The sequence below is a fragment of the Tribolium madens genome, unplaced genomic scaffold, assembly GCF_015345945.1.
Source record: "Tribolium madens isolate multiple individuals breed KSU strain unplaced genomic scaffold, Tmad_KSU_1.1 Scaffold_1;HRSCAF=32;Tcas5.2_LG8, whole genome shotgun sequence".
Classification (NCBI taxonomy): Eukaryota; Metazoa; Arthropoda; class Insecta; order Coleoptera; family Tenebrionidae; genus Tribolium; species Tribolium madens.
This window is the reverse complement of record NW_025400984.1, coordinates 1,911,272-1,937,306: the sequence shown is the minus strand read 5'-3', so window position 1 is coordinate 1,937,306 and position 26,035 is coordinate 1,911,272. Positions and strand designations below refer to the sequence as shown.

General features: G+C 30.9%; 1 protein-coding gene across 1 annotated transcript in view; it reads left to right on the top strand.

The window, feature by feature from the left end:
* LOC123016218 overlaps positions 1–26,035 on the top strand; it is a 169,888-nt gene that overhangs the window by 128,047 nt on the left and 15,806 nt on the right. Inside the window, exons 3-4 of the mRNA XM_044416479.1 lie at positions 20,979–21,229; positions 24,151–24,368. Of these exons, the coding sequence (XP_044272414.1) occupies positions 20,979–21,229; positions 24,151–24,368 (469 nt within the window). The remainder of the gene's footprint in view (positions 1–20,978; positions 21,230–24,150; positions 24,369–26,035) is intronic.

Genomic DNA, 26,035 nt, shown 5'->3' with positions numbered 1-26,035 from the left:
AAATATATATTTGTAACAAATTATTATAATACATTTTTAGCAAAAAAATTATCTTTGATTTTTGTTTGCAGTTGGCCATGAAAAAATGTTGCATCTTCAACTAAAAAKATTTAAACTATATTATTCAACCACTGTCACTAATGAAAGAGTTTTCTAAGTACTAAGTAATGAAAAAAATGCAAAATAAATCGTAAATCAACTTATTGGCGACTAATACTAATAACATTTCTTTGTTTTTAAACAAGCTAACATTACCATTGTAACTTCTAGTGATACATAGAGTGTTGTAAAAAAAGCCGCTTTAATTCTTCAATAAAAAATATACAGGAATCCTACCTTATATGGCATTTTTCTCTGGGGCGCGAGTTCTGGCACACCCTGTATTTTATATGACACAAAAATGACGATATGGCTATTCAAATACCCAAATTCCGTCTATGTGGAACATTATCCTACCTCCATTAGACCATCAAAAAAATGTTTTTTCTAATTGTGTAATAATTTTGTTCTGAGGCGCTCGCATATTTGTTCAATACTTCTAAGGAATCGTATTTTTTAAATTTTTATAATTTTATCTGTTTTTTTTTTTTCATCTATTTTACAGTTCACAAAACTCTTATTGATTATTATTTACACATATGGAGTGAAATAGTTTTTCCATAGCCAACTATTATTAAACAAAATATGTATTTCACTTTTTAAGTATAATTATAAAAAAATATTCTGGTACAAACGCATATTTTTTAGATCAGAAAAAAACAAGCTTTTTAAAAATGACATCGCCATCTATGATTCCCAAAATGTCAACTTTTGTCTACAAAAGATGATAGCGGAATGCGGTTTTAACCAATATTATTTTCTCAAAAAATGAGCTTCAGAATGTATCACTCGTTTTTGGATAAACATCTTAGTTTCGGAGATTCCCTATTCGGACATCCAAAATGCAGCACCCTGTACAAGGAATGATAAAATATAAAAATTTGATAATTGCAAATATAACTTTTTTATTATACCTGCATCATAATCCTAAATTAAAACACGCTCCAGCGTGCGTAATTTGATCTTTATAGCACGCTGAAATTTTAAAGTTGCCTAGGTAACAAGAAATAGTGAAATGTCTGAACCAATTACAACGTGAAGAAATGTGCTTAACAACGTAAACTAGTAACCGTCTCTACGAAAACGATTCACAAACAACCTTTGATAATTTTATTGTGTCTAAATTCACATTTTTTCAATGCTCATAAAAGATCGTAAATGGGCAGGTATAATAAAAAATAGCGTATAACACACGTTTATAAGCGCCTTTAAAACACTTACGACGTTAAAAGCACTCCGCTGACACGTCGTGCTCTTTTAAAGGCTTGCTTATAAACTAGTATTATAATATACTATTTTAATACAATTTTTGATGGAAATGTATATTTCTTTAATTTTCTGTTAGCATTTTTCGAACTATTTCGTTCCATTATAAAGGGCTATTGATTGATGTTAGGATTACAACACAGGCAAAAAACTTTGGCAATATCTTATAAAACCTTCATTTGTTTAAGCGTTGGTGTTTTTTTTTATAATCTCGCATTTCGTAAAAGTGCGTACATATTTAAATTTATCGTCGCTATTTTCGGTTGCATATTTGCGACTTTATCCCTTCGTGAAAAGTATTGTTTAGGGGCGCCCCGGAATGGAGGTCCTAGTTCCGGTACGAAACGATAAATTAGCATGTCGGCATGAATCAAAATTAAGCGGACCTTTTTCGGCGTTTCCGTTGCTCAAAGGTTTTTCGTGTCTGGTCTCCGCAACATAAATACTGCATCAGACCATTCGCACGTGAATACGAGAAGAGGGTGCGAAAAACACACCAAAGGCCTGTCAACTTGACGAGCGAGTATTGTGGACAATGAACGACCCATTTACGCTTCGACGTTGGAAAATATTTTTCACCGTTTCGTTTGTAAATAATGTACCTGAGGGAGGCTTCCACAAATTGTTACGGTTATTTATCGTTATAACTCGAGGAGAGAWTTAATGGTGAACCGGTTTGAAAAACACATAGTTAAATTATTTAGATTTTCAAATTTGATGGAGGTTTTTGAACCAAATTAAAAAAAAATTGCACCAATATTATCTTTGAAAGTATAAATGTTGCTGCTGATTTTTGATAGAGTAAATATTTGTGCATTACGTCCGATTAAGTGTTTGAAATACGACTATGRCAAAGAAGCAAAATCAGAAGAAATGGTCGGTTATTAAGTTAAAGTTGCACTACTCGTTGAGATTTGGAGAATTTCCGCTTCCTAAACACTTATTAGTCAGAATCAGGAGCTTGAGGTCCCAGTTAAAGCATCTCGGGAGATACCAACCCGTCTAAAGTTTCGGTTTAATAACTTGTTGACGTTTGCCACTAACAAACTATTAATGCGCTTAGTCTCACAAGGGTGGGAGAGGATATACCTTTGACACTGAGTTCTGCTTACGAGTCAGACAAGAAAATTGGTCGTAATTTAATTAATTAAAGTTGAGAGTTGACGCAACTAACAAGGAAAAGCTCACTTTTTTGTTACGTGATTAACTCTGCTTGTGGGCAGATTAGACAGGATGTTGGAAATTTATTTCACACATAATATGATAAAATATTGAGGATTCTTGTCACAAAATTAATTATAATGAATAACAAAATTAACGTTTTTATTTCGAATTTAACTTAAAAAATCTTACAATCCTATATACTTAATTCAAAACAACAGGTTTGAAGCATTTGCATCTCGACAAAGAACATTTTTATTAAATTATTATTAAATACCACATTTTTTTCAAAGTTTATTAGCTTGTAAATCTAAACAAATGGCACTAATACACAAGAGTAGTGACAACTTTAGACTATTTTTCTACATAGTGAGTAAAACGATTGTAATGTATTTATTGTAACGCAATAGACATTTCGTTATTTTCTCATCACATAACGTTGGTTTCTGTTCATTTATAGTAAGTCATTTTTTCTTTTACTCTGAAACTAATCGTTTGTTTGAAACTACTTTCCCTAACCCTACTGTTTAACTTTAGCTAAATGAAAAAAAAATGTGACGACTTTAATTCGCCACCTTGTGGTTTGAATTTCTTATCTAAACTTAAACAATTGCTAAAATGTCCAAATTTTAAGTTAACGAAGAGCGTGAATATTCTTAAATGGCTAGGAGTCATCGTCAGAGTACTATGACAAAGCTACGAAAAATTCTGTACAACTTTTTTATAAATATCTCTATCATTTTTGTGATATTGTGCATAAATAGTCTAAAGTTGTCACTATGTTTGTATATGACAATTTTTTTTTAATATCACCAACTGCTTAAACTTAAAAAAACAATAGACAATGAAAAAGTTTTTGTAAAGTATTTACTACTATTGTTTGTTTTTTTACAGGTATGGAATTTTRCATTAATGCTTTAAGTTACACTAATTTCGGTAAGTTTGTTTATTATCATAACTAAGTTAGTGGCATTACATAGTCGTAATACCTTCCAGTCAATATTTTAAACACTGATTTGCATAAAGTATGCTACAACTTACTTTACGAGTAGATCTAACTTTAGAATTCTGAGCAATATAGAGTTTAAAGGCATTCTGACACAAGAATGTTATGTAATCAATATAAATGTCTAAATTGTWAAAAATGTGATTCATTTTATAGAGTTTTTTATTCTTAATGTAATTGATTGCCGACTGGAACATTAACATACGAGTTTGTTTTTTATTTAACTGGAAATCAAGTTAAAATTTTAGTGAGAAAACAATTTTTTAATTTTTTTATATTTGTATAGCAGCTTATTTTTATTGCAAGTAATTATGTTTTTTTTTTGTTTTATAATTTAATTTTTAATTATCATAATGTTTCCCATCAGATGGCAGTTATCGTTAGTAATTGTTATATGTATCACTAAAATTGGAGAGTGGTTCCTGTGAAAAAATTAAAAGTAAAAACCAATTTTCAGACAATATTTATTTCCAAAATAACAGCAACCATTCGTCCGCAAAAACTGTGTTTTAAGTACTTGTAACAAAAAAAAACTATATCCTAAACATTTCAGTGCTAAAATGTTTAAAAACAAAAAGTGAGTAAAAGGTTCGAGAAGCGAAAGGAGGTACTTTACACGCCCCACCTCGAACGTCACATTTCCAGACTCAGTTTTTAAGATATTAGCAAGCATCCTTGCACAAGAATAATTAGAATAATTTGGCTGAAAGCAGTGCGCACATGGTGATCAGTCAGTTTGATGCGTCTTTGTCACTCCTTGCAATGCTGAGCTCCTGTGTTCCCGTTTTGGTTGGAGACATTTTGCTTGTTCAATTTTTACTTTTGCGTACGTACTTTTTGTTAATTTAATCCTTTTATYAAGAGSAGTTTTTAATTGAGTTTTTTTGAAAATATTCGGTTTTATGTTTGAACATTTTAAGAAAAATACAATTTATTTACAAACTTCTTGCAATCACACGGGCTCCTACTAGAATTTGTATTTTGTATATTTTGTAACGACGTCATTTTTTCATTASGTTTTTATATTTCCATTGACAGGTTTTATTTTTGAAAATTTAAGTACTTCTTACTTTAATCAAAGTAATAATCAACATGTTGAACTACATTTAACGTTTTTGTTTAAAAAACTAATTTTACGTTCTATTCGTTTGGAAAATTTGTTTTAAGAATTTTAGGTAGATGTCGTGACTAGAATTTCTAGTGTAATAACTTGTTGACGTTTGTCACCAAGAAACTATTAATGCTTTTTCAGAATTAGACGAAAAGAGGTGTCTTTGACAGTCCTTCCCCTTCCTCCTTCATTTGGCACAGACACACACATACACATAAAGCCTCCGGCAACCGGAACGAATAGTAAATGCATCACCCCTACTGTTAGTCGACCGCAGATAAATGAAGACGTGACGAGCCTACTTGATGCTGAGCACAAACACGTCTACGATACAACCCGGAAATCGTCTCTACAAATCTGCTTATAGCTGGAATTTGGAGGAAACTCTTGTTATTACAAGGACTTTGGAAACTTGCAAAAATGTTTTCTAACTTTACCAAAGACAAATTTTTCACAACCAAAAACATACTCGTAATATTATTTTGTTGATTTGTTAGTCAATACTTTGCCACTGCTTGTTGATGGAAAATCGAAAAAAATATAGAAAGTAGTTATCTATGTATACGCAGACGACACTTATAAATTTGTTTAAAAACAGTTGATAAAAACGGTTACCTAAAAAAACATCTAGAATATTGTTCAATTCAATGTTATTAGACATTATAGGCAAAAGAGAAGAAAAGAGGGAAACAAGAAAAACAAATTCAATGGTACATTTTACAATATTTTTAAGTGCTATTTGGATTTAACAAAATTTTGTTAAAATAAACTAAATTGAAGAAAAAAAACATTGTAATCGACACATTTGTAATTTTTTTTGATTCTTTATCTGTGAAACAAAATAGGGAAAAAGGAGAACTATTTACTTAAAAAATACTACATCTTAAATGGCACATTTTAACTCAACTTTTGCAGCTTTTACAATAGTTGAAAACTTATTTCTAACATAAATCATGTTTGTGTTGAAAAATGAACCAAACGTTTTTAGTTTACAGTTAAAAATGGTAGATAATGCACTAGGCATACAATACGATAAAGCACAATTAAAAAATGGTAAAAATTAAAAATGATAAATACGAAGAATTAAGTTGTTATTGACATTTGTCCTATCTTGTGTAGTAATTTATCTCTTTGATAATCACAAAAGTAAGATTAACTCTCTGTAATTTTGAAAATGCAAATATTGAGATTTGTTTTTAAGAAATCTGAAAAGAAATCAACTAGACCTTGAAGATTTAGTTCCCTCATAAATACACCCTCTTAGGTTGCATCCTCTGAAAGTGGGCCGAATCGACCGGAACGCAAATATTGTCTCCGGATAGTTGGGCTTGAGAGCAAATGATCCAAGATGAATGAAGTGCAGTTCATTGTTTTTCTTAAGGAAGGTTTGCATCCTTCATTGACTCGTCACATCGAATTAGTTTGGATGTCGGCCAACTGTTATCGAAATTGTACCGACACCAAAAGGGTAAATAAAACCCTGTGTGCTATGCACCAACTCGAAGGGAACAAAGGGTTGCTTCGTTATTACAAAGTTTCGATCGAGTTATGTGTCTTGGCCGCAGTGGTGTTCGAGGAATTGTTTAGGTATTTGCCGGATTTCGAAGTGAAAATAAAAGAGAAAAACGATTACGAGCTTTATTGCAACCGAACGTATTGAAGGCTTTTGGGGTAATTCACGAAGGTGGCTGCTTGCAAAATGCAGATGGTTACGTTGCAGAATTTAACATAAATGTAACATAAATATGTATAAAAAGCTTGCATTGAAAATAAATTGAAAATTTTACTTATACAGAGTGATTCAGACAAAACTGCGAAACTCAAAATGCAATCAAAATAAAATATCCCATCAGATGTTATTTAATCATGTTTTTGGATACTTGGCGTAATCAAAACACTTATTTTGGCTCACATAAAGGGTGTTTCACACAACTTTACGAGGCTTACGCCTAATGTACGCACCCAAATATACAAAATTTATACAAAACACTGGATACAAAAAATACACATTTAATTATTTAATTTTTGGATACCCATGACAGTAGTTGTCAAACTAATCACTGTTTCATTGATAGTCACAAACTGCAGTTTTTCAGAAACAATTATCATTTGTTGTATTAAGAGATGGCATGAATATGATTCTAATTTATCTATCTTAATCACTAACTAACAAAAAACGTTGTAATTTTTTAAAGGGTGAACAAACTAGAGAAGATTATCCAATTTTTCAAAATTTGTAATCGAGTTCGTATCGGAATATGTATTATTGATTGCATCTTACAGGCGCAAGCCTCGTAAAAATATGTGAAACACCCTGTATAATAGATAGAATTACTAATCATATGTCTGATAATATGATTTTTTTTTTAGGTTTATGCATGACGTTTCAAGGATGCCCTAAGACTAATAAGAAAAATTACCCTGTGTAGTCTGTTTTAAATTATTATTAAGACGTTTATATTATTTTATACACAATCACAAAGTAACTTTATTTAACAATTGATACAGTTTAGGTTAGGAAGTGGTCACTTGATATGGTCAGTTGATATGAGATATGACAGTTTATATTTCATGATCAGTGGGCGGCAAGGTCATATCACAAGCCCTCTGCGCAACCGCTGTGATCAGCTGTAACCATAGGCGTCGATTGTAGGTGTCGCGTATTCTGGTCAGGCTAAGCTTGCTATTCGCAAATTCATACTCACTATTTAATGAAAAATAAACCAAATGATTTTATATGTAATTATAATAGTTATTCATTTGACGAGTTTGAGTGTACACCAGACGCTTTATTCCACAAATGGATTTTTATACTACGACTGTTAAATAAACCGATTTACACGAAGATGAGTTGAATACAACATTTTATTCTTGGAATTAGACTCAACAAGGCTTAAACTTGCAATTTAAATAATCTCTTCCTTTATTTTAGTTATAGAAAATTATAATTTTTCGTAATCTTTGCAACAACAGTTTCTAGTACAAAAATACTAGAAACTATCATTAGAAAAAACATACATAAAGAGTATGAAAAATACATACTAAATAAAACAATAATATATTTAAAAAATGTATTGATTTTTTTTTTCCATTTGACACAGATCATCTTAAAATTACTTTACATACATGATTGTTGAATGAATTATGTATTAATAACTATTTTCAATATTCCGACAAAAACTAGACCGGTTTATAGAACATTTAATTGCCTAGTATTCTTTAAAGAAAATCGCTTTTAATTTGATAAATTTTGTATTGGCTTTCTGTCTTTTAAGGAGGACGACGATTGGGATTAAAATACTATACAAACCTTGGTAGTTGTTGCTTCATCGTACCTCAGCTTATTTCTGACAGCGGCTTTTTGGTAATGAAGCACCTTCTACCTCAATATGTAATCTGCTATTTTTAATTTGGAACAGTCTTTTTCTAATAGAAATAGAACTTGAATTTGCCTTGAAAAGAAATTTATTTTAATTTTAAAAATACATAATTATGGCTTATGTATATCTTATCTTACATAATATCAACGTCAATTGAAACAATTGATATAACACATAAATAACACATTTTACGACATTTATTTAAAAAAATCACCTAGGTATAGATAGTATAAACAAAAGGTTTGTTAAAGAAAATGTTATTCAGTTATTAATTTTTTTAAATGGTTATTGCATTATTAGTTATATATAAAGTTAAAGTTTTTTTATTCTTCGACACTGTCAAAATTTACGGTTTTTCTCCCGTGTAAGGATGTTTTGACAACTGTTTGGCATTTCTCAATACGAAACGTCAGATTATTTTTAACAGATTTAAAGCAAGTTTAAGCCTTATTATTGAGTCTAATTCGAAGAATAAAATGTTGTATTCAACTCGTTTGAGTGTAAATCGGACGCTTTATTCCACCTCCACTTATTCACCCACTCGGTGAAATACTCAAACTCGTCGAATAAATAATTGCTATTATTGCTTAGAAATTATTTTTTTATGACTGTGCTTTATTTCGGTATTGTTGATTCTTAAAATTTTAAAAAGCACAAACCGCTTATGTTCGCTTTTCAAAGGTTGCAAAAAGCGTTTCAGCATTACCCTTGAATGATAATAAAAAAAGTGAAGCTTTGAATGACTGTGTAGCAATGTGCCGAGAAAATCTTTTAATGCTTCGCATAATAAAACTAACGAATCTGAAATCTCGGATTTAAAAAGTGAACATCGTGCAATTTTTCCGCAATTATTCAGATTCGTATTCAATTTAGGTAAAAGAGGAAGAGGAGAGAGAGGAATGAGGTCGATGAGCGTCTCGCATTAATTCAATAGGTAACTTCTACGAAACTCTGGTTTGACATAAAGCAGAAATTTAAGGGTTGCCAACCTAATTAATTTTCCTTTTTATTATTCATCGAGGTACTTAAGTGAGTACGCGACCGTGAGATGCGATGTCATTACGCTATGCATCACGGCACTTCATTACTCTGTCTAAGAAACGAATTACATGAAAATTACTTCGGGAGCTCCGCTTTCAAACTGATACGACACGATAAGATTTCTTTTTGACTCGGCTTGGCCTCGTTGCTATTTATATTAATATTGGACGAGCTTCTCGAAAGAGAACAACTCAAAACCGTTATAAGTTTATAAGTATATTCAACAAACTTTCACGTTATTATAATAAAAAGAATTTCTTAAATATTTAAATTGTGAACTTCGCTCCTAGTCGAAAGTTTTGATTGTATTACCTCTTTTTCAGCAAGCGCCTTTACAGATTTACCATAATAAGGCTTGGTTGCTTGTTTGCTATTCTACGGCTCGAATTTGTCTTTTCTACTTTGTCATTATCACCGTGGTTAACTTTTCTAAACAGCGACGCAAGACTTTACATAATTGCGTATCAAACTTCACGGCTAAACCAGAAATGGAATTTTTAACTGCGAAAGTATTACAATTTTTCCTAATATGTGAAGAGAAATGGGTTTTGTTTGAATAAACTTTGATTAAAATTTTCATAAAAGGCAGTGTGTGTTGTCACTGTTGCTAATATAGTAAACAAGTGAGATTATGTAACTCGCTAGATGGGTGAACAAGTGGAGGACTTTTGTTTTAAATATGAGCTGTTATTAATTTTGTGAGTCACAAAAGTTTAAACAGATTTAAATTTTGACCAATTTCATTTATACGTGTGCATAACGTGAACCAAGTTACAAGGGTGGAACTTTTAAATTAGTGTCATGTGAATCACCCTGTACTTGGTGTAATTTTTCATTTTCATTTGATACTGTTACTTAAGTTTACGCAAAAGTTGTGAATAGCCCAGGGCCGTAACCAGGATTTTATTTCGGGGACGAGGTTTGTTGTTGGCCCATGAAAATGAAATGAAAGAAGGCGGATAAAAAAGCAAAAATCTCTAAGTACACGTTTTTATTTTAAATTGAAATAAGAGATCCTATTTAAACATAAAAAAAATACAAATTAACTCACAAAAGTAACAAAAAATAAAATAAATTTTTAATACGTTTTATTGTTACAAATTTAAACAGGAGATAGAATATTCATTTTTAAAACAAAAATTTTCTATGAACAAAAAATGCAACGCAAGGGGTGCGTCTTTTAATAGGTTTTTTTCAATATTTCCGAAATCATTTTAGAAAAAAAATTCAAAATTTGGTTTTATACACCTAAACAAGTACAAAAACAAAATGTTGAAATTTTTTACTAGGGGCTTAATAAACTAGCTGGAAAAAAGGTCTTTTGTGTTTTTCCGATACAATTTACGGATTTTTAGTATAAATCGGTTTAAAAATTTATGTTTCAGACCATAAACAGCATAACAATTATAAATTAAATTTGTTTTACCGTTTAGGACGCCCCTGATTAAAAATTTTGTTATTTGGCATTTGTTTAGGTATACATATAAAGGTACCAAATTTTGTAATTTTATCTATTCTGAAATATTAAGAAAAACCCTTTAAAAAACGTACCTTTTTTAGGGGGTGTAGCTCCCTTTCATAGCATTTTTCGACACACTTTTGCTATCAACTATTTAAATTTGTACCTAACAATAAAAATGAAATACTGTATAACTAACACATGAAAAATTAATTCACAAAAATTTAAAATTAACTCACTAAAATAACAAAAAAACTAAATTTTTAACACTTATAACACTATATAACAAAGTGCTCAGCATTTCGGGGGGGTTGAACCCCCGAATCCCCCCCCCCCTTGAGTACAGCACTGGAATAGCCTCCTAAATCTCCCATTCGTTCTACATTACTCTAAAATTGATTTTTACATAAGAATAATTGCATTAGAATAATTGGTAATTTTGTTTACAATCATGACGTTTACAATACCGTCAACTTTCTAAACATTCTACTTACTCATGCTACTAAATTACTTATAGTTCATAAACAACATTATTATTTACATTTTAGAAGGGCTGACGTGGTTGTCAAAATTTATATTATTTTGAGTACTATTATGTTTAATTGCATTTTGTTGGACTAAATTTTAATTAAAATTAAATCCATGTGTCTAAAATCTAAAGCTTTAATAATGTATGCCAAACTTAATGATAATGGCGCCATAAAACTGTTAGAACCAAGTTAAAATTTCATAAATAATTAACCCGTATGCAGCTTTAATAGTCCTGTCTGGAATGTTTAATACAATTTACGATTATATGCAAAGTTTTAATAATTTTCTTTGCGAACCTCGGAACGGGAAGATTTATTTGTGAAGTGGCCACAAAAAGCAATTACGTAATGTTTGACGGACAACCAACAAATTTGTTCGCTCCTTTCGATTCTTCAACAAAAAAGGGAACATCCCCATTTTCGCCGAAACCTCCATTATTTATTAGAAGAGAGTTTGTCAGATAGCCGTTCCTCGTCGAACTTTTGAACTTTGCACTTATCCGTTCTAGAGGTGAACTCGGGGGTTTTTCTCCTTCGTTGCCGCTTTTTACCTTATCCTTTAGATACATGATCCTGATGGCACAAAACGTCGTTTGTGCGATAACTAGAGCGTTCTTGACAGGTTTACATGATCAAAGCTCTGGCATGTTATTGTCGAAGAAGTTTCGAAGAGATGCAACTTTTTAATTTCATTTGAAACATAGATTTTCAGTTAAAACTAGAAGCCGTGTGATTTTACTAAATAAGAATAAAAGTCGAACATTTACTGGGAGACTTGAGTAAAATCCATAAAGCCGTCGAATTTTATTATTTCTCGTTGACAGACACCGAAATGCTGTTTCAGCTTTTTAGTGTTGGGAGTGCGTCGCCACTTTGCGCGATGGAAAGAGGCGATTTATCGAAACAGTCGACGAAAAGCGCTTAAACGTCAATACGTTGACGGATACAAATGACGACGGCACAGCGTCGCGACGTCTCTTTTGCTCGCGGAAGATGCTTAATTAGAACGTAGGTAACGATAGTTAGATAACAGTCGTGAGTGAGGGGTTTAAGATAAATACAGACTGGTATCACGCCAATAACCGGAGTTTATCGTCCCAACTCTTGACGAATTGCTTGACTTACACGTTGCATAACTCTCGCTTAATGCGTGATGTAATTAATCTGAGTAGAGAATAGCTGATGGCAAAGTTTCTGGAATCTCAGATGTGTGCTGGATTAACAATGTTCAAACTATACGTGTGATAATATGCGACAGATCTTAGACAAGTTTGGGAACACTTTAAGTTTCTTTTTTTTATTTCATGAATACTGTAGGCAATTTACTGTAGTTTTATTGCTACCCGCCATGTCGACACTTTCCACTAACAGTATATTAAGTTGAATTAAGAAGAAGTTCTACTTAGGAAATTATGGGTCGATATAAGTTAAATTTTCCGAACAAGCTAACAGTTTGGATGAGGTGTATCGTTACCAGCAAGCTTGTGATAAAATATTTAAAAAAAAAATTATTTATTTGTAGCAGTTATTTTTTTACCAAATTAAAATTAGTTACTTTTTTTGTACTGTGAAAATGGTAATCTTGTAATTTAACTTTTTTTTCTAATTTGCGTTTATAATACGTTTATTAACGTCTCCAGTAGGAGTCGTTTATGGCTATCTATAAAAGCACACTGTACTTTAATGAATTTAGGGTTATTTAGTTTTTGGATGCCGCTTCTGACTTGCCAGGTAACAAATTTTGCGTTGTTGCTTCGGCAATTGGGCGAATTTCGGACGGAATGCAAACTAAATTCTGTTTCTCATATTTTATTTATAATTATTATGTTGTAACACTAGTAACTAATAGTTTGTAAATTTTATTTTTAATGACAGACGTCAGAAATGACTCAAAAAACAGGTGGGCGCCGATACCAACTAACACAAAATTCTCTAGGCAACAAAAATATATATTTTTTTAATTAAAATAAGAAAAAAGGGGGCGCAAATTAGAAAAAATAGCATAAAATACTTATAATGGCATTGGCGCACTCATCCCATAGAAAACTCGCCTACGGCTCGTTTTCTAACTTGGGATTCGTGCGCCAAATCAACCCTTATAAAACTTGTTCTTTAATATACTATTATTGGTATAGATATTTGGCAGGTATTTACTTTTAATTCGTGTGATTTCATAATTATTGATGACTGCGTCTACGCCATTACACTGAATGAGAAATGTACAGGACTACAGGGTGCTACATTTTGGGTGTCCCAATAGGGAATCTCTGAAAGTAAGAGGTTTTTTGTCTTTTGTTTTCGACTTATAGACAAAAGTTGACAATTTCACAAAATCTAAAAAACATCATTCGTTATTATAGAAGATGCGGATTTGAAATATAGACATTATACAGGCACTTTTTTTTACACTTTTTTATTTTCTCAAAAAATGGGCCTTACAATAGGGTGGGCCAAAAAAACTATTTTTTTTTATTTCGAAGTTGTAATAGCGCGTAAAAGTTGCAAATTATATAGACAAAAAAAGAAAAAAAAATATCAAAATCGGTTGACATCTTCCGGTCGCGCATAGGCCCTAAAGTTTGACAAAATATGAAAAAAACTTATTACTTTTTTTATTTTTTAATTAGATGTCTTCTAAAACACAATGTTCGTTTAAAAATTAAAATACTGTAACTATTACGTTAGAAAAAGTATATTAAAGATATAAAAAAGAACTCGTAAACATGTGAAATTTTCAATATTTTGGCAAATTTTGGCGCTTATGCGCGACCGGAAGATATCAACTGATCTAAACCAAATTAAAACATAATGTATTTAGGCTCTGTTTGAAGACGTTACAAACTATTACATTACGAAAACATCTAATTAAAAAATTAAAGAAAAAATATGTTTTTTCATATTTTGAAACTTTAGGGCCTATACGGGACCGGAAGATGTCAACCGATTTTCATAATTTGTTTTTCTTTTTTTTGTATACAGTGTGGGCTAGAACTTGCGCCCCAGAGAAAAGTTTCAAGTAAGATAGAATACCAGGAACAGGAAAAAAATGTTCAAAAAATTCTATCTGTCAAAAAATTTTTACATTTATTTTTTGACATTTGACATTTTTTATGTCTATTTATTGATACTGATGATTTTGTATATGTTTTTTTATAATTATTTAGCAAAAGTTTTGCTAAAACAAAAATTTTGCCAATAAAAGCCACAAATAAGATTAAACAGATTTACATATTAAGTACAACTTCCTTGTATCCTCTTCTAATAGCCTGTAGCAAAAAAACTTGGAAAATAATTTTTACAACAGAAATAAATAGAGTCAAAGTGCAAAATTTAAACTCTAATAACTTCGAAATTTTTATAGATATTTTTTTTAACATTTTTTACTTGTTCCTGGTATTTTACCTTACATGGCATTTTTCTCTGGGGCGCGAGTTCTGGCGCACCCTGTATATAATTCGCAACACGCTATTACAACTTAAAAATAAAAAAAAATGTTTTTTGGCCCACCCTAGCCTACAATGTATCACTTGTTTTTGGCTAAACCTCTTAGTTTTGCAGATTCTCTATTTGGGCCTACAAAATGCAGCACCCTGTAGAATATCTTTGTACAATAAGTTAAAAGTGCACGAAGTTATTATTAAAAACAATAGCTACAATTTAACTTTTGAAATATCGAGCAATAAAATTAATCGAGTTATTCATGATTGAAATTGTTTGTTGTCACTTAAACTGGATGCTTCAACTGCTTTGCAAAAATGAAATAAAGTGTCAATTAAAACTAAAATAGTGACAAGTCAAAATAAAATTTTATTGTAAAAAATACGCGAATCTTCAAGAAGAATGCAAAAGCTTGAAAAAATACAGGCTAGGTCTTTACAGTTGACATTTCAACAAATTTAATTGTGTACCGGGGATTAGGATTGATGAAAAATTAAAATCAACAACAAAATTACATGTGGAGGCTACGTTTTTTCGGATCTATTAAAAAATTACATCATTAAAATTTTTGAAAACTAAATCAATTTTAATAAGTTATTATAATTACGCATACTAATCGCAAAAAACATACGGATTCAAGTCCATGAATGACTCAATTAGAAATTAATTTCATTGCTCGACACTTTATTTTGTTTAGAGTAACATATTCATTTCACAAATGGTGGATGCGCCGGGCAAAAGACAATACATAATATTGTTCTGTATTCTGTTACATTTATTCTAAAAGAGATCAAAGGTTTTTAGATAACATTTTTTAATAAACAACAAGAGTTTCTAGACAGTTTAAAAATCGAAGTCGTAGTTTAAATTCGAGTGAGCTTTAGGGATTGAGAATTTAATAGACCGAGAATTTTAATCGATAAAACATGTGTTGTCTTAACACTAATATTGAAAAAAAAAGTTTTACTAAATTCAGAAATTGTTATAAAAAAATTGTCAAAATTGACAAAATACCAAGATACGATGCAACCCAAAAAACAAATTTCATTTACGCCTTTGATCCAATTTGAAATAGGATTTTCAAGTTGAATCCAAGTTATTATCTTGTGTCACTTTGACATCAGTGCAGAGAACGTTTATTAGTGCCATTCAGTTCTCGCGGAATGATAGAGAAATTACAGAAGTCTTTTCGGTGTAAACCCAATACAAAATGTATAAACGAATGAAACATTAAAGATAGGTAAACAGTTTTTTTTATATATAAATCATAAATTGCTTGTCAAAGCACTGTCAGAACAACATAAGATAACTTGGACTGCAAACGCAAATCGTAATTAAAATTAGATCAAAACGTAAATGAAACTTGTTTTTTGGGTTGCATCGCCAGATCGTCAGGCTCATTATCTTATCTGAATCGCCCTGTACCTGTGATTTTATTTTATAGAAGAGCGTATAGAAACAGTATAAGGTATTAGTATTGGAAAAATTATATTTTTGTAGGTTTTAACGTATTTTTTAATATTTGTAACAATTTCAGATTGTTTAAATGCAACTGAATAAAGAGAGCCGGAAGAATAAAGTTTATTTTATCTCTTATTTTCAGTTTTCACTTTATTCCATAGTGACAACTTGACTCTATCAATTAATTGCTCGTGAAACCTCCATAACAGTCTTCTAGGCAACAAACATTGTAACATGGCACTGTGTTTTTATACAGGGTGTTTTAGAACTCGAGAACTCTAAGTAGGATAAAATACCAGGAACATAGAAAAAGTGTTGCCAATAGAAGACGCAAATAACGTTAAACATCGTTACAATTTAGGATACTTACAGCTTTCTTGTTTCCTCTTCTAATAGCCTGTAACAAAAACCTTGAAAAATTATTTTTTCAACAGAAATACCTAACTAAAGTCAGAGTGCAAAACTTAAACTCCTATTATTATTTCAAAATTACCTTACACTTTTCTCTGGGGCGCGAGTTCTGAAACGTCCTGTATCTGTATAATACATTCATTTTTGTTTTACACCAAAGTAGGCTATTTTATTGTTATTTAGCCACAGTCTTACCAAAGAACTTGCTAAATATCCATAACCTACTTTGGTCTAAAACAAAAATGAATGTATTTTTATAAGCGATAAATTTATTGGACATTGGTTCATAATCAAACCATTTTGTTTTAAACTTGCATTTATTACATTTTTCTCTTTTTCAAGTTTATCTTATTTCGTTTCTTGTTGTGTTAGTTTTATATTTTAATTTCTAAGAGAGATCGTGTTTTGCAATTGCATTTCATTAGAAAAAAATTCAATTTTATTAACTTTCGTTTTAATTCCGTTGAAAACCTTATTTAATTTCAAACGATCTTAACCATGTTGTGTAAACACGCGTACTTCCCTCTTAAATGCATTAACTTATCAAATTAAAAGAAGCGTCAGGGGAACAGTTGTATACCAGCGAGTAGATCAAAGAAGACCTCGTTCGATATTAAAGAAGTTTTCAGGTCGACAAATGTAACAAGCTTGTGACAACTTTGATTCCAACGCATTTAATTAATACAAACAAATTCTGGCAATAAGAAGGAAAAGCTAAACTTGGGGCACCGCACCGCTAAGATTCGGATGCAATTATGTAAATTAATTCCCTGCGCAATCAACAAGGCTTTTATGGCTTTACGTAACTCGCACTAGGCCCACGCAACCAGTGGAGAAAGCAAAGATCGATACTTGTATATTTGTCGTGATTATATTCAAACAACTCAGTTAATTAAGGCCTGAATGCTGTAATCAGTTAGGGGCCAGAAAATCGAGAGCACGGACCAGAGTTGTATCTCTATAAACAAAGACCGACCCTGGAAAAGCGCTCATTGTTCAAGTGGCTCCATTAAACTGGACTTGTCAATGTGTGTGCTGTAAAGGATAGTGGTTTTTGTCGGCAAGTTGGCTGCAAATTTGAAATTTTAAGTTGGCAACATTGACTATCAAACTGAGTTCTGATATGAAACAACCTAATATCACAGACTATATGGATTAACCCATCAATAATTATTTTATCACAATTTGCCGTCATTTTTGCAATATTTCTGAGTTTTCCAGCAAAGTGAAACCATATTTTGATCATCATATGCGTTTTTGATGTAGGTGTGGACTTGTTTCGTTGACATGTCAACAACAGGTGTTTGTAAATTTTGATATTTATACATTATTAAACTGTCACATACAACAAATGCGTTGAGGTTGAGTCAAGTTGGAAATAATTTTGTTGATTGTTAGAGGGTTCAATGAGTTCACAAAATGAAAGTTTGGTGATTTTTTCTTATGTTTTGGAAAAAGGTCTGAAGAAGATAGATCTGGAAATAATAGAGTTTTCCTTGCCAAATAAAAACATTGGATCAATCAGTTTTCTTTAGACGTTGTTTTTCTAATAAAGAATGATTTTAACGTCATTGAGAAAACAAGTTGTGATCGATCACTTTTTTATAGAGAGAATACTCGTTTATTTCTTATTGATATTTAGGTCAAAATTCAAAGTTTAATTTATTTAATTTCTGTTATGGAAAATAATAAATAACTTGTAACAAAAATTTAGAGAAAAGAAGGAGTATTTGGGTTTATTTATTAAAAAAAGGTCGAACTGTTGCAGAATACCGATTTTTATCAAACTGTGAATAATTTTCCGACTAAATTGCATACTACAGTTCATTTTCTTATTGCGTTTATTAGATTTTTTCCAAAAAGTTGCTTTAAAAATCAATAAGAAATTATATGAAATTTCCTTCTTGAAGCTAATAATGTCACTGCTTATGGAATATGAGTAGCAATTTTTTCATTTTTCAATGGGACCTAAGACACTCTGACACTTTTAATATTTCAGCAAAACCCCCTCACACCTCCTCCGCCCTGTTCCCTAAAGTTTATTACGACAGACGGTCGTCGCTGACATATTCGCCAGAAATGATTGATCTATATTGAAAACTAAAAAAGTTATATTGAAGAAAGGGCGGAGCCCTTCAAACTTTGATGGAATCGGAATTGTTGGTGAAAAAAACCATTTGTTTTTTGCAAACAAAAACAAGTTTTGGTAATTATCAACGCCAAAAACAAATATTTGATGTTGCAAAAGTCAAGATTAAATTGCCTCGAGGCTTCAACAATATCTAGGATTTTAATAAAAGCGCTCCTTATTGCGACCATAAATCGCAGTTTTCTTTCAAAACAAAACGGGAGTTAATCCGAGCCGGTCAATTTGTAGTTGGCGGTGTATGGAGCGCCATCTGTCGACACAGGCCGGTGCCGACCTAACAAGCCAGCCAGATAATTGGAAAAGCCCCGGGAAATAAAACGATTCGGTCGGCGTGAAAACACCAGATCCAATAATCCCAGATTTACTTGGCGCTGAAATAATGGAACGGTGACGGGACATGGACGGTTCAAGTCCCATTGGGCGCCTAATAAGGATCTTGCTGAAGGAATTACCTTTTACCAAACGAAAACTATCTTTGAGTTGAAACAGAGGAGACGTCAGTATTGGAATTACTCAGAATTGTGCAAATATTTACATCGCACATGGGCGGCAACACGAAAACTGAATTTCAGGATTTTTAATGCATTAAGGTTAAATTATTATAGTTTATGCTGGAACACGACATAAGAATACTTTTGAAATTGGCCTCTAAATGGTGAATATAGTTTGACCAATATCTAGGAATTTTATTATGCATAAAATCTTTGAAAGGCATTATTTCGGAATTAAGATTTTTGTACTTATGACACTGTTGTCGCCGATGTGCGACATGTTGGAATTTAATCAAAATTGACATTATTTAGAAATAAACTGCTTCACAAAAGTTAAGGAAGTTGTATTATTTTTACAACAAACAAATTTTATTATTCTAAACTTTGGGGAATCCAGTAGAAACAAAAAAGTAAAAAGATGTCTGTCTTTATGTCACTTTCAATTAATTATTAATTTATTTTTTAATCATTTTTGAATTTAATTTATTATTGTAATTATTGCACACTTTCTTAACTTTTGTGAAGCAGTTTAATTTGGAATTATGGAAGTTTTGTTGTTATATGTATTAAATTCTTGGAATTGTTTTCGGTTACTGTATTTTTTGGTATTGTTAGATTACTTGGAAAAAGGAAACGAAATTTATTTAGCACTATTTATTTTCTTACGCATAATAGCTAAACGTAGCATAATCTAATGTTTTGTGGAATATTTGTGCCAAATATGGTAAAAATTATTTTAATAGCAAGATTTTTTTAGTAATTTTTTATTTTTACAAATATTAACACAGAACCGCCAAAAATTAAACTTTAGTTTTTATATTAAACACAGCACATATTCTACTAATTTTGAAGTTCTTTGACAAGAATTTTTTTCCTACGACCATATACGAAACTAGATCACTCGGCTAACGCCTCGTGCGCAACTTTCCCGCTTGGGCGTTATTTATCAGTAATAATAATTACTCTTTAACAAGGTGTTAATCTTTTAACACAAATTGTAAAAATTCATGTATACACTTTATTATATGAAATAAAGTGAACGTGATTTTTAACATTCCATGGCAACGTTAAAAAGCCTACTTTTATTGGTACTTGTAGAAAAAACACTGTTGTTTTAAATTACTTTGCTGATGTTGTCTGTGATCTATTACATTCTCTCCCTCTAATAACCAGTCATAGATTCCTCCTCCTTTTTTTTTAAATTTTCCACTTTTCAGTTTTAGGAAGATAAGAGTGCCAAAAGACTTTTATAAATACATTCTGCACAAAAGAGTAAATCTCGAAATAATGCATTTGAAAATTAAGACAACTTTTGAAACAAATTAGTGTTTGTAGTTTTGTAATTTGTAAAAAAATTCAGTGGTAATTTGTTATTACATTGAATTACCGTGCGATCAAAAAAAAAAGAAATAAATTAGAGTAGGCGGTGATTAAAGTTCTTCAGATGGCAATCCTGATTTTTGACATCAAATGTCAGCGGAAACTTTGACAAGTTTGCGTTTTATTCCTTTTGAGTGAAATAATGTTCACTTTAGAGCAGAATTTTTTTATTACTGTACAAGAGGAAAACGGTGAATGGTCATTTTTACTTTCAGTTTGTGTGGAAAGTTTCCAGCCCAGATTCCCCGCCAATGTGTTGCCAACTGTAGAATTTAATTGACGCCTACTCTAATTTATTTTTTATTTGATCGCACGGTATTTTAAAGTATTGTTTACTTGCCAGTTACTGGTAGTGAACAAATTAATTTTAACACAATTTTAATTAGTGATTATTGTGACAAGTTCGAAGCCAAGTATTGGTTTTTCATGTATACTCGTAGATTTGCCAACAAGCAACAATATTGTTGTGTTTTTCAATAGACTTTAAATAATGAATAGTAGTTAATTCGAAATTTAGATTAATTAATAAATGTAAAAGCAGTAGCAAATTTCTTTTTCAAAGATGCCTCAAGGTGATTTATTTTTATTGTTTCAGATTGTCGATGGTAACGCAAAGACAGACGTCTCAAACCGCAAAGAGCCCGGCATTTTTTGCGGTGAGAGTGAGCAACCTCAAACTTTCATGTCGGAAACGTCTTTCGTGAAGGTTGTGTTTCATAGCGATAATTTTACCGACCAAACTTACTTTAGTTTTGATACGAGAGCAGAACAGCAACTTGTAGTATATTTGAGGTATGGTCAGCACCCGGAACTTTATCCAAATAGACGAGGGGAGGTCGTTCAAGGGTAAGTTTCTAACTTATAACTAAATACATAGATTCTAATTATGCAAGAAATTAACGCAACTACTTCTTAATAACGAGACTAACAAGCTCTAATGAACACAAACTGTACGGAAAGCACATAAGTTTATAAGCCTCCGTACGGGCTTTGCTGACTAAATGGTAAATGTTTTAATAATGACGTGTTCTAATTATAACTTCAACAAAAATTATGCAGTATTTCATTAAGATTGGTATACTTTGATAGACTTTGCAAACTAAAATGTACCAAAAGTGCTTTATTTTATGCGGAAATATTAAAATTCTAAGTGAAACTGGAGAAAAGTTCTTAGATCTTGTCAACTTATGGTGGAGGTGCCGGGTAAACATTCTTCGTTTAAATTTTCAGTATTGGATAAATTTACTATTGAAATTAAAAAATGATTTAGTTTTTTTTATAAAGTTTGTGGAAAAATAGTTAAGTTTATTGAAAAAGCAACCCTTGTAAAAATATTAAACCTACAAAAACAAATTTATTTAAAAAACAAGTTAATATTTCACGTTTTTTTATTTTACAATAGTCTAATCCTATCTATCCAAAAATGTGCAATGGCTATTAAATAAATTTTTGTGTTTATTTTACATATTTTTAATTGACTGTTTATACAGGCTGCGCCAGAACTCGAGCCCCAGAGGAACACAGAAAAAATGTTTCAAAAATTCTGTTTGACATTTGACATTTTTTTATGTGTATTTAATGATACTGATGATCTTGTATATGTTTTTTACAATTATTTAGTAAAGATACAAAAATTTTGCCAATAAAAGCCACAAATAACATTGAACAAAGTTACAATTTAGGATACAGCTTCCTTGTTTCCTCTGTTAATAGCCTATATCAAAAAAAAACTTGAAAAATTATTTTTTCAACAGAAATAAATAGAGTCAAAGTGCAAAATGAAAACCCTCATAACTTCGAAATTTTTATAGATAAATTTTTTTTAACATTTTTTCCATGTTCCTGGGATCTTCCTTATATGGCATTTTTCTCTGGGGCGCGAGATCTGGTGCACCCTGTATGATACAAAGTGAACCACAATGACTGAATATGTTGGCAATCATGACCCTAATTTTTAAAGCTTACCATTAGAGTACGCTTTTGATTAAGATCAATTCAACAATCTTGTGAGGTTGTATTCAAGTATTTGTCAAGCAAAACCGTATCCGATTGCATTGTTTCAAATTATTAAAAAAAATACTTTCCAATCTGTTGCCAACAGACTCAGTCTTTCTGGATCACTTCGTATTTTTAGAAAATAACAGAACCTTTTTTTACGGAAACCTGACATTAGTTTTTTTCTAGACAAGAAATTTTTTCACAACTTTTGATTTAAATATTCTATAAATAATTCCAAAAAGGGTCTAATTGTTAGTGATGGATTTTTTCCTAACTAAACTGTCTTTTATAAAAACAAATTATATAACAAGATAATAATCACTCATCTTCTGTAAGTCTAATAAAAGTTGTCTATGATTCTCAAATTATGTTTGCAACACTGTATATTCTTACAATAGAGACCGAATATTGACATATCTCATATCTCCTACCTCTCTAATCTTTAATGTCGCCAACTTACTTTCAAAGTCACTTTGGTAATAAAGCCCAAAAAAACTTATGTAATCAATGTTAATTTATAAAAGCAAAACAATTTCAGTGTATGTATATCAGTGAGGCACTTAAAACTAAAACAGGAATAGGACAACATTATTATTCCAGACAGAACTTAAAAACAAAAATATGTGTAATAAAAATTAATATTTAATTAAAAAAAAAATTCCTTTGGTTCATTACCTTCACATCTCTTGCAATATATATTATAGTGCAACTATAGTGTACTATAGTGCAATTATGGTGCATTCTACTGATGCAGAAATGCGTTAGTTACAATAAATGACCGTAAATTATGTAAATTGCGGAGTCATTTGAATTCGGTACTACACCACAAGGCCCACAAGTGACGCATATCTATCTTCCAATGTTATTCAACAGCAACAAGACTTGCGGTAACAGTTCCAGACATTCATTGCGAGCACATTTTGCGCTAAAAGCTAAATGTTATTCAAGAAAATGTAACTAGACGACTTGTAGACTTTTTGCAAAAAAGGAATTTTCAGTGTTTAACTTTGTATGTGTTTTCGCGTTGCATCTCAACTCTTTTGTCGTGTTTATTTCTTACGTTTTACGATGCTTGAATTATAACCTCATAAAGTTGGGAATTTTTCAATTAAATGCCACGTTTTAAAGCTCACAAAATTTTTGTAATTAACTTGGTGACTTTATTGCTCCTAAAATGCTTATTTTTTCTAGTGAAATATAATTTTCACAAAATTAGTTTTCAACCTCATGTTTTACAAATATTTGTTACTATAAAGTTTTAATTCTGTACTATTGTTTATTCTTCCGTCAACACTGTTTAAAACGATTGTGGAGTGGCAATTAGCTTTTCATAGATGAAAAATAACACTGCTGTTATGTTAAAAGTTCGTTTCAAAGATTACTTCTGTTTGTGTTCCTAATTATACCTGCATCTTTCTTCCAGTAAGTCACTCAAAACACCGCCAATTTCATTGAAATAACTCGAGATAAACGAAGTGGATCGTTGTTAGAAAGCTCGATGATTGTTGTGGCGTTTGCCATTATCTCGCAGAAAAACCTCTTTTAAAAGACACGAAAGAAAAAAAATGTCATTTTTAATTAAAAGCGAGTGTTCTTTTGATGTCTTTGAATAAATCTGTAGGCAACGCGTGAACGCGTGATAAAAGAAGATATCTCTGGAAAATTCACGACGAAACCTCAATCAACAGGAGAACATCGTTCCCTTTTTGTCAGGTTTTCTGTTTGATTTAAAGGGCTCAATTTTTCAGGGAAATTTTCCCCTGTTACAGGTCTTACTGCGAGAGAATATTCCGGGACTGCCGCCTTCAAACTTGTTACGTGCAATCTCCGGCCTATCCCGGAGTCTATCCTCGGAATTTGCACTGCAGATATTACCTGAACACAAGACTGCCTTTTATCAAGCTGTACATCGAGAATGAAGAATTCAACATCGATGGACAGCGGTGCGAAAATATCATGACATGTCCGATGAGGCCGATATCGTCAGGTTTGTAGATATAATTTATATACAGGCTAAATGAAAAATATGAAACCAAGCGTTTCTTTCATAAACTATTTTACGAAAAAACTAATTAGTGCAGTGTAAAGTACTATTAAGATGTGACGTTTTTTAAAAATAAAATTTTTCGAAATTTCTTTTACTGTTCGAGTTTTGCAAATAAGAAATGTTTACCTAAATAGCATTCTATTCTGAAAATTTTGTTCTCTTAATAGCTATTTAACCAGTAGTGCTTTTTTAATAAATTGTTAAAGTTGTGTTCCGGGATTATCACAAAGATTTTTCCGAACTTAACCGAAGTAGTCGTTTCATACATTTGGTTATAGGAGAGCTTTGTTTTTTGTGCAAGTACATGGGGATGGTTTCGAATGAATTAAAAAAACAATAAGAACTCACATTCTTCCATTTTTAATCCATCTTAAATCACCCTTATAAGTAAGGCTAGGATTATATGCAAAATGAATATTTGTTATTACTTACAACAAAATTGTAAGTTTTCTATGATATCTAATATTTTTTGACTAAAATAAGTAAAATAAAAAATGCATATTTTGTATATTTTGGCAACTTCGTGCATATTTTAGGAAATATTGCATATTTATGCATATTTTTTTCAAATCACAAATTTCTGATTAAAAATTTTAGTTCGAGTTAAAATTTGGAGAGTTTAAGAAAAATGATGTTTACAAAATATTTTAAAGAGAAAACAACCGGTAATTCGTAAGCCGGACTCAAAAAATCAGTATCCTGCTGAGTGTTTCCTTTTTAAATTCGTTTTATACAGGGTGAACACAAAGTATCGTACCATAAATCTTTTTTTTGAAAAACATAATAATTAATATAACTTAAAGTAATATAATAAAATGATCTTATTTTGAGAACAAAATTTTGCTTTGTTTTTGAGTTATTCGATTTTTGTTGTCAGAACTGCAATTTATATAAAAAAAAATAATTTAATATAAAGTAGATAGTTGTAATCCCTTAGGTCAGGACCTTAATGAGAAAAATGTTTTTTTGGTGGGTTGCCATTTAAAAAAAATAAATATTTTTGTAGAACTCAAAAACAAATTAAAATTTCTAAAAATTTTATTCTTGCTAACACATCATATTTTAATAGTACTTTATTATTCATCAATTGCCGTTAAATTATTTTTTACAAAACTCGGAAACTAAAAGGGTTTTCAAAAAATTGTATTTTTGAAAAACAATTACATTTTTATAGTATTTGACAATGCAGTAATTACTTTATGCAAAAATGGCTTAGTTTCATATTTTCTATTTACCCAATTTGCAAACTTTCTCTCTGTATACTCGTAACAAGCTGTATCATTCCATTTTTGCTACGAAACTGAAATGCTTTCTAAACATGATATTTATTTCCTCTCTTGAATTAAAACATCGACCACATTGATTTTTATTGACTTTGGAAAATAAGCAGTCCTCTGGGAAATTTTTTTAGATGGCAACCCAATAATTTCATTTTCAACAAAACACGATCACATTATTTTTGTGCATTTTACCGTCTTGGAGTTAAAAATTGACCTAGTAATACAAGAGAACAGAAATACTGTAACCAAGAAAAAAAACTCACACAATTGTTATTATTAAGAATGTTATTTAACTTCAAAATATTGGTACACGGTTTGAGGGTCACT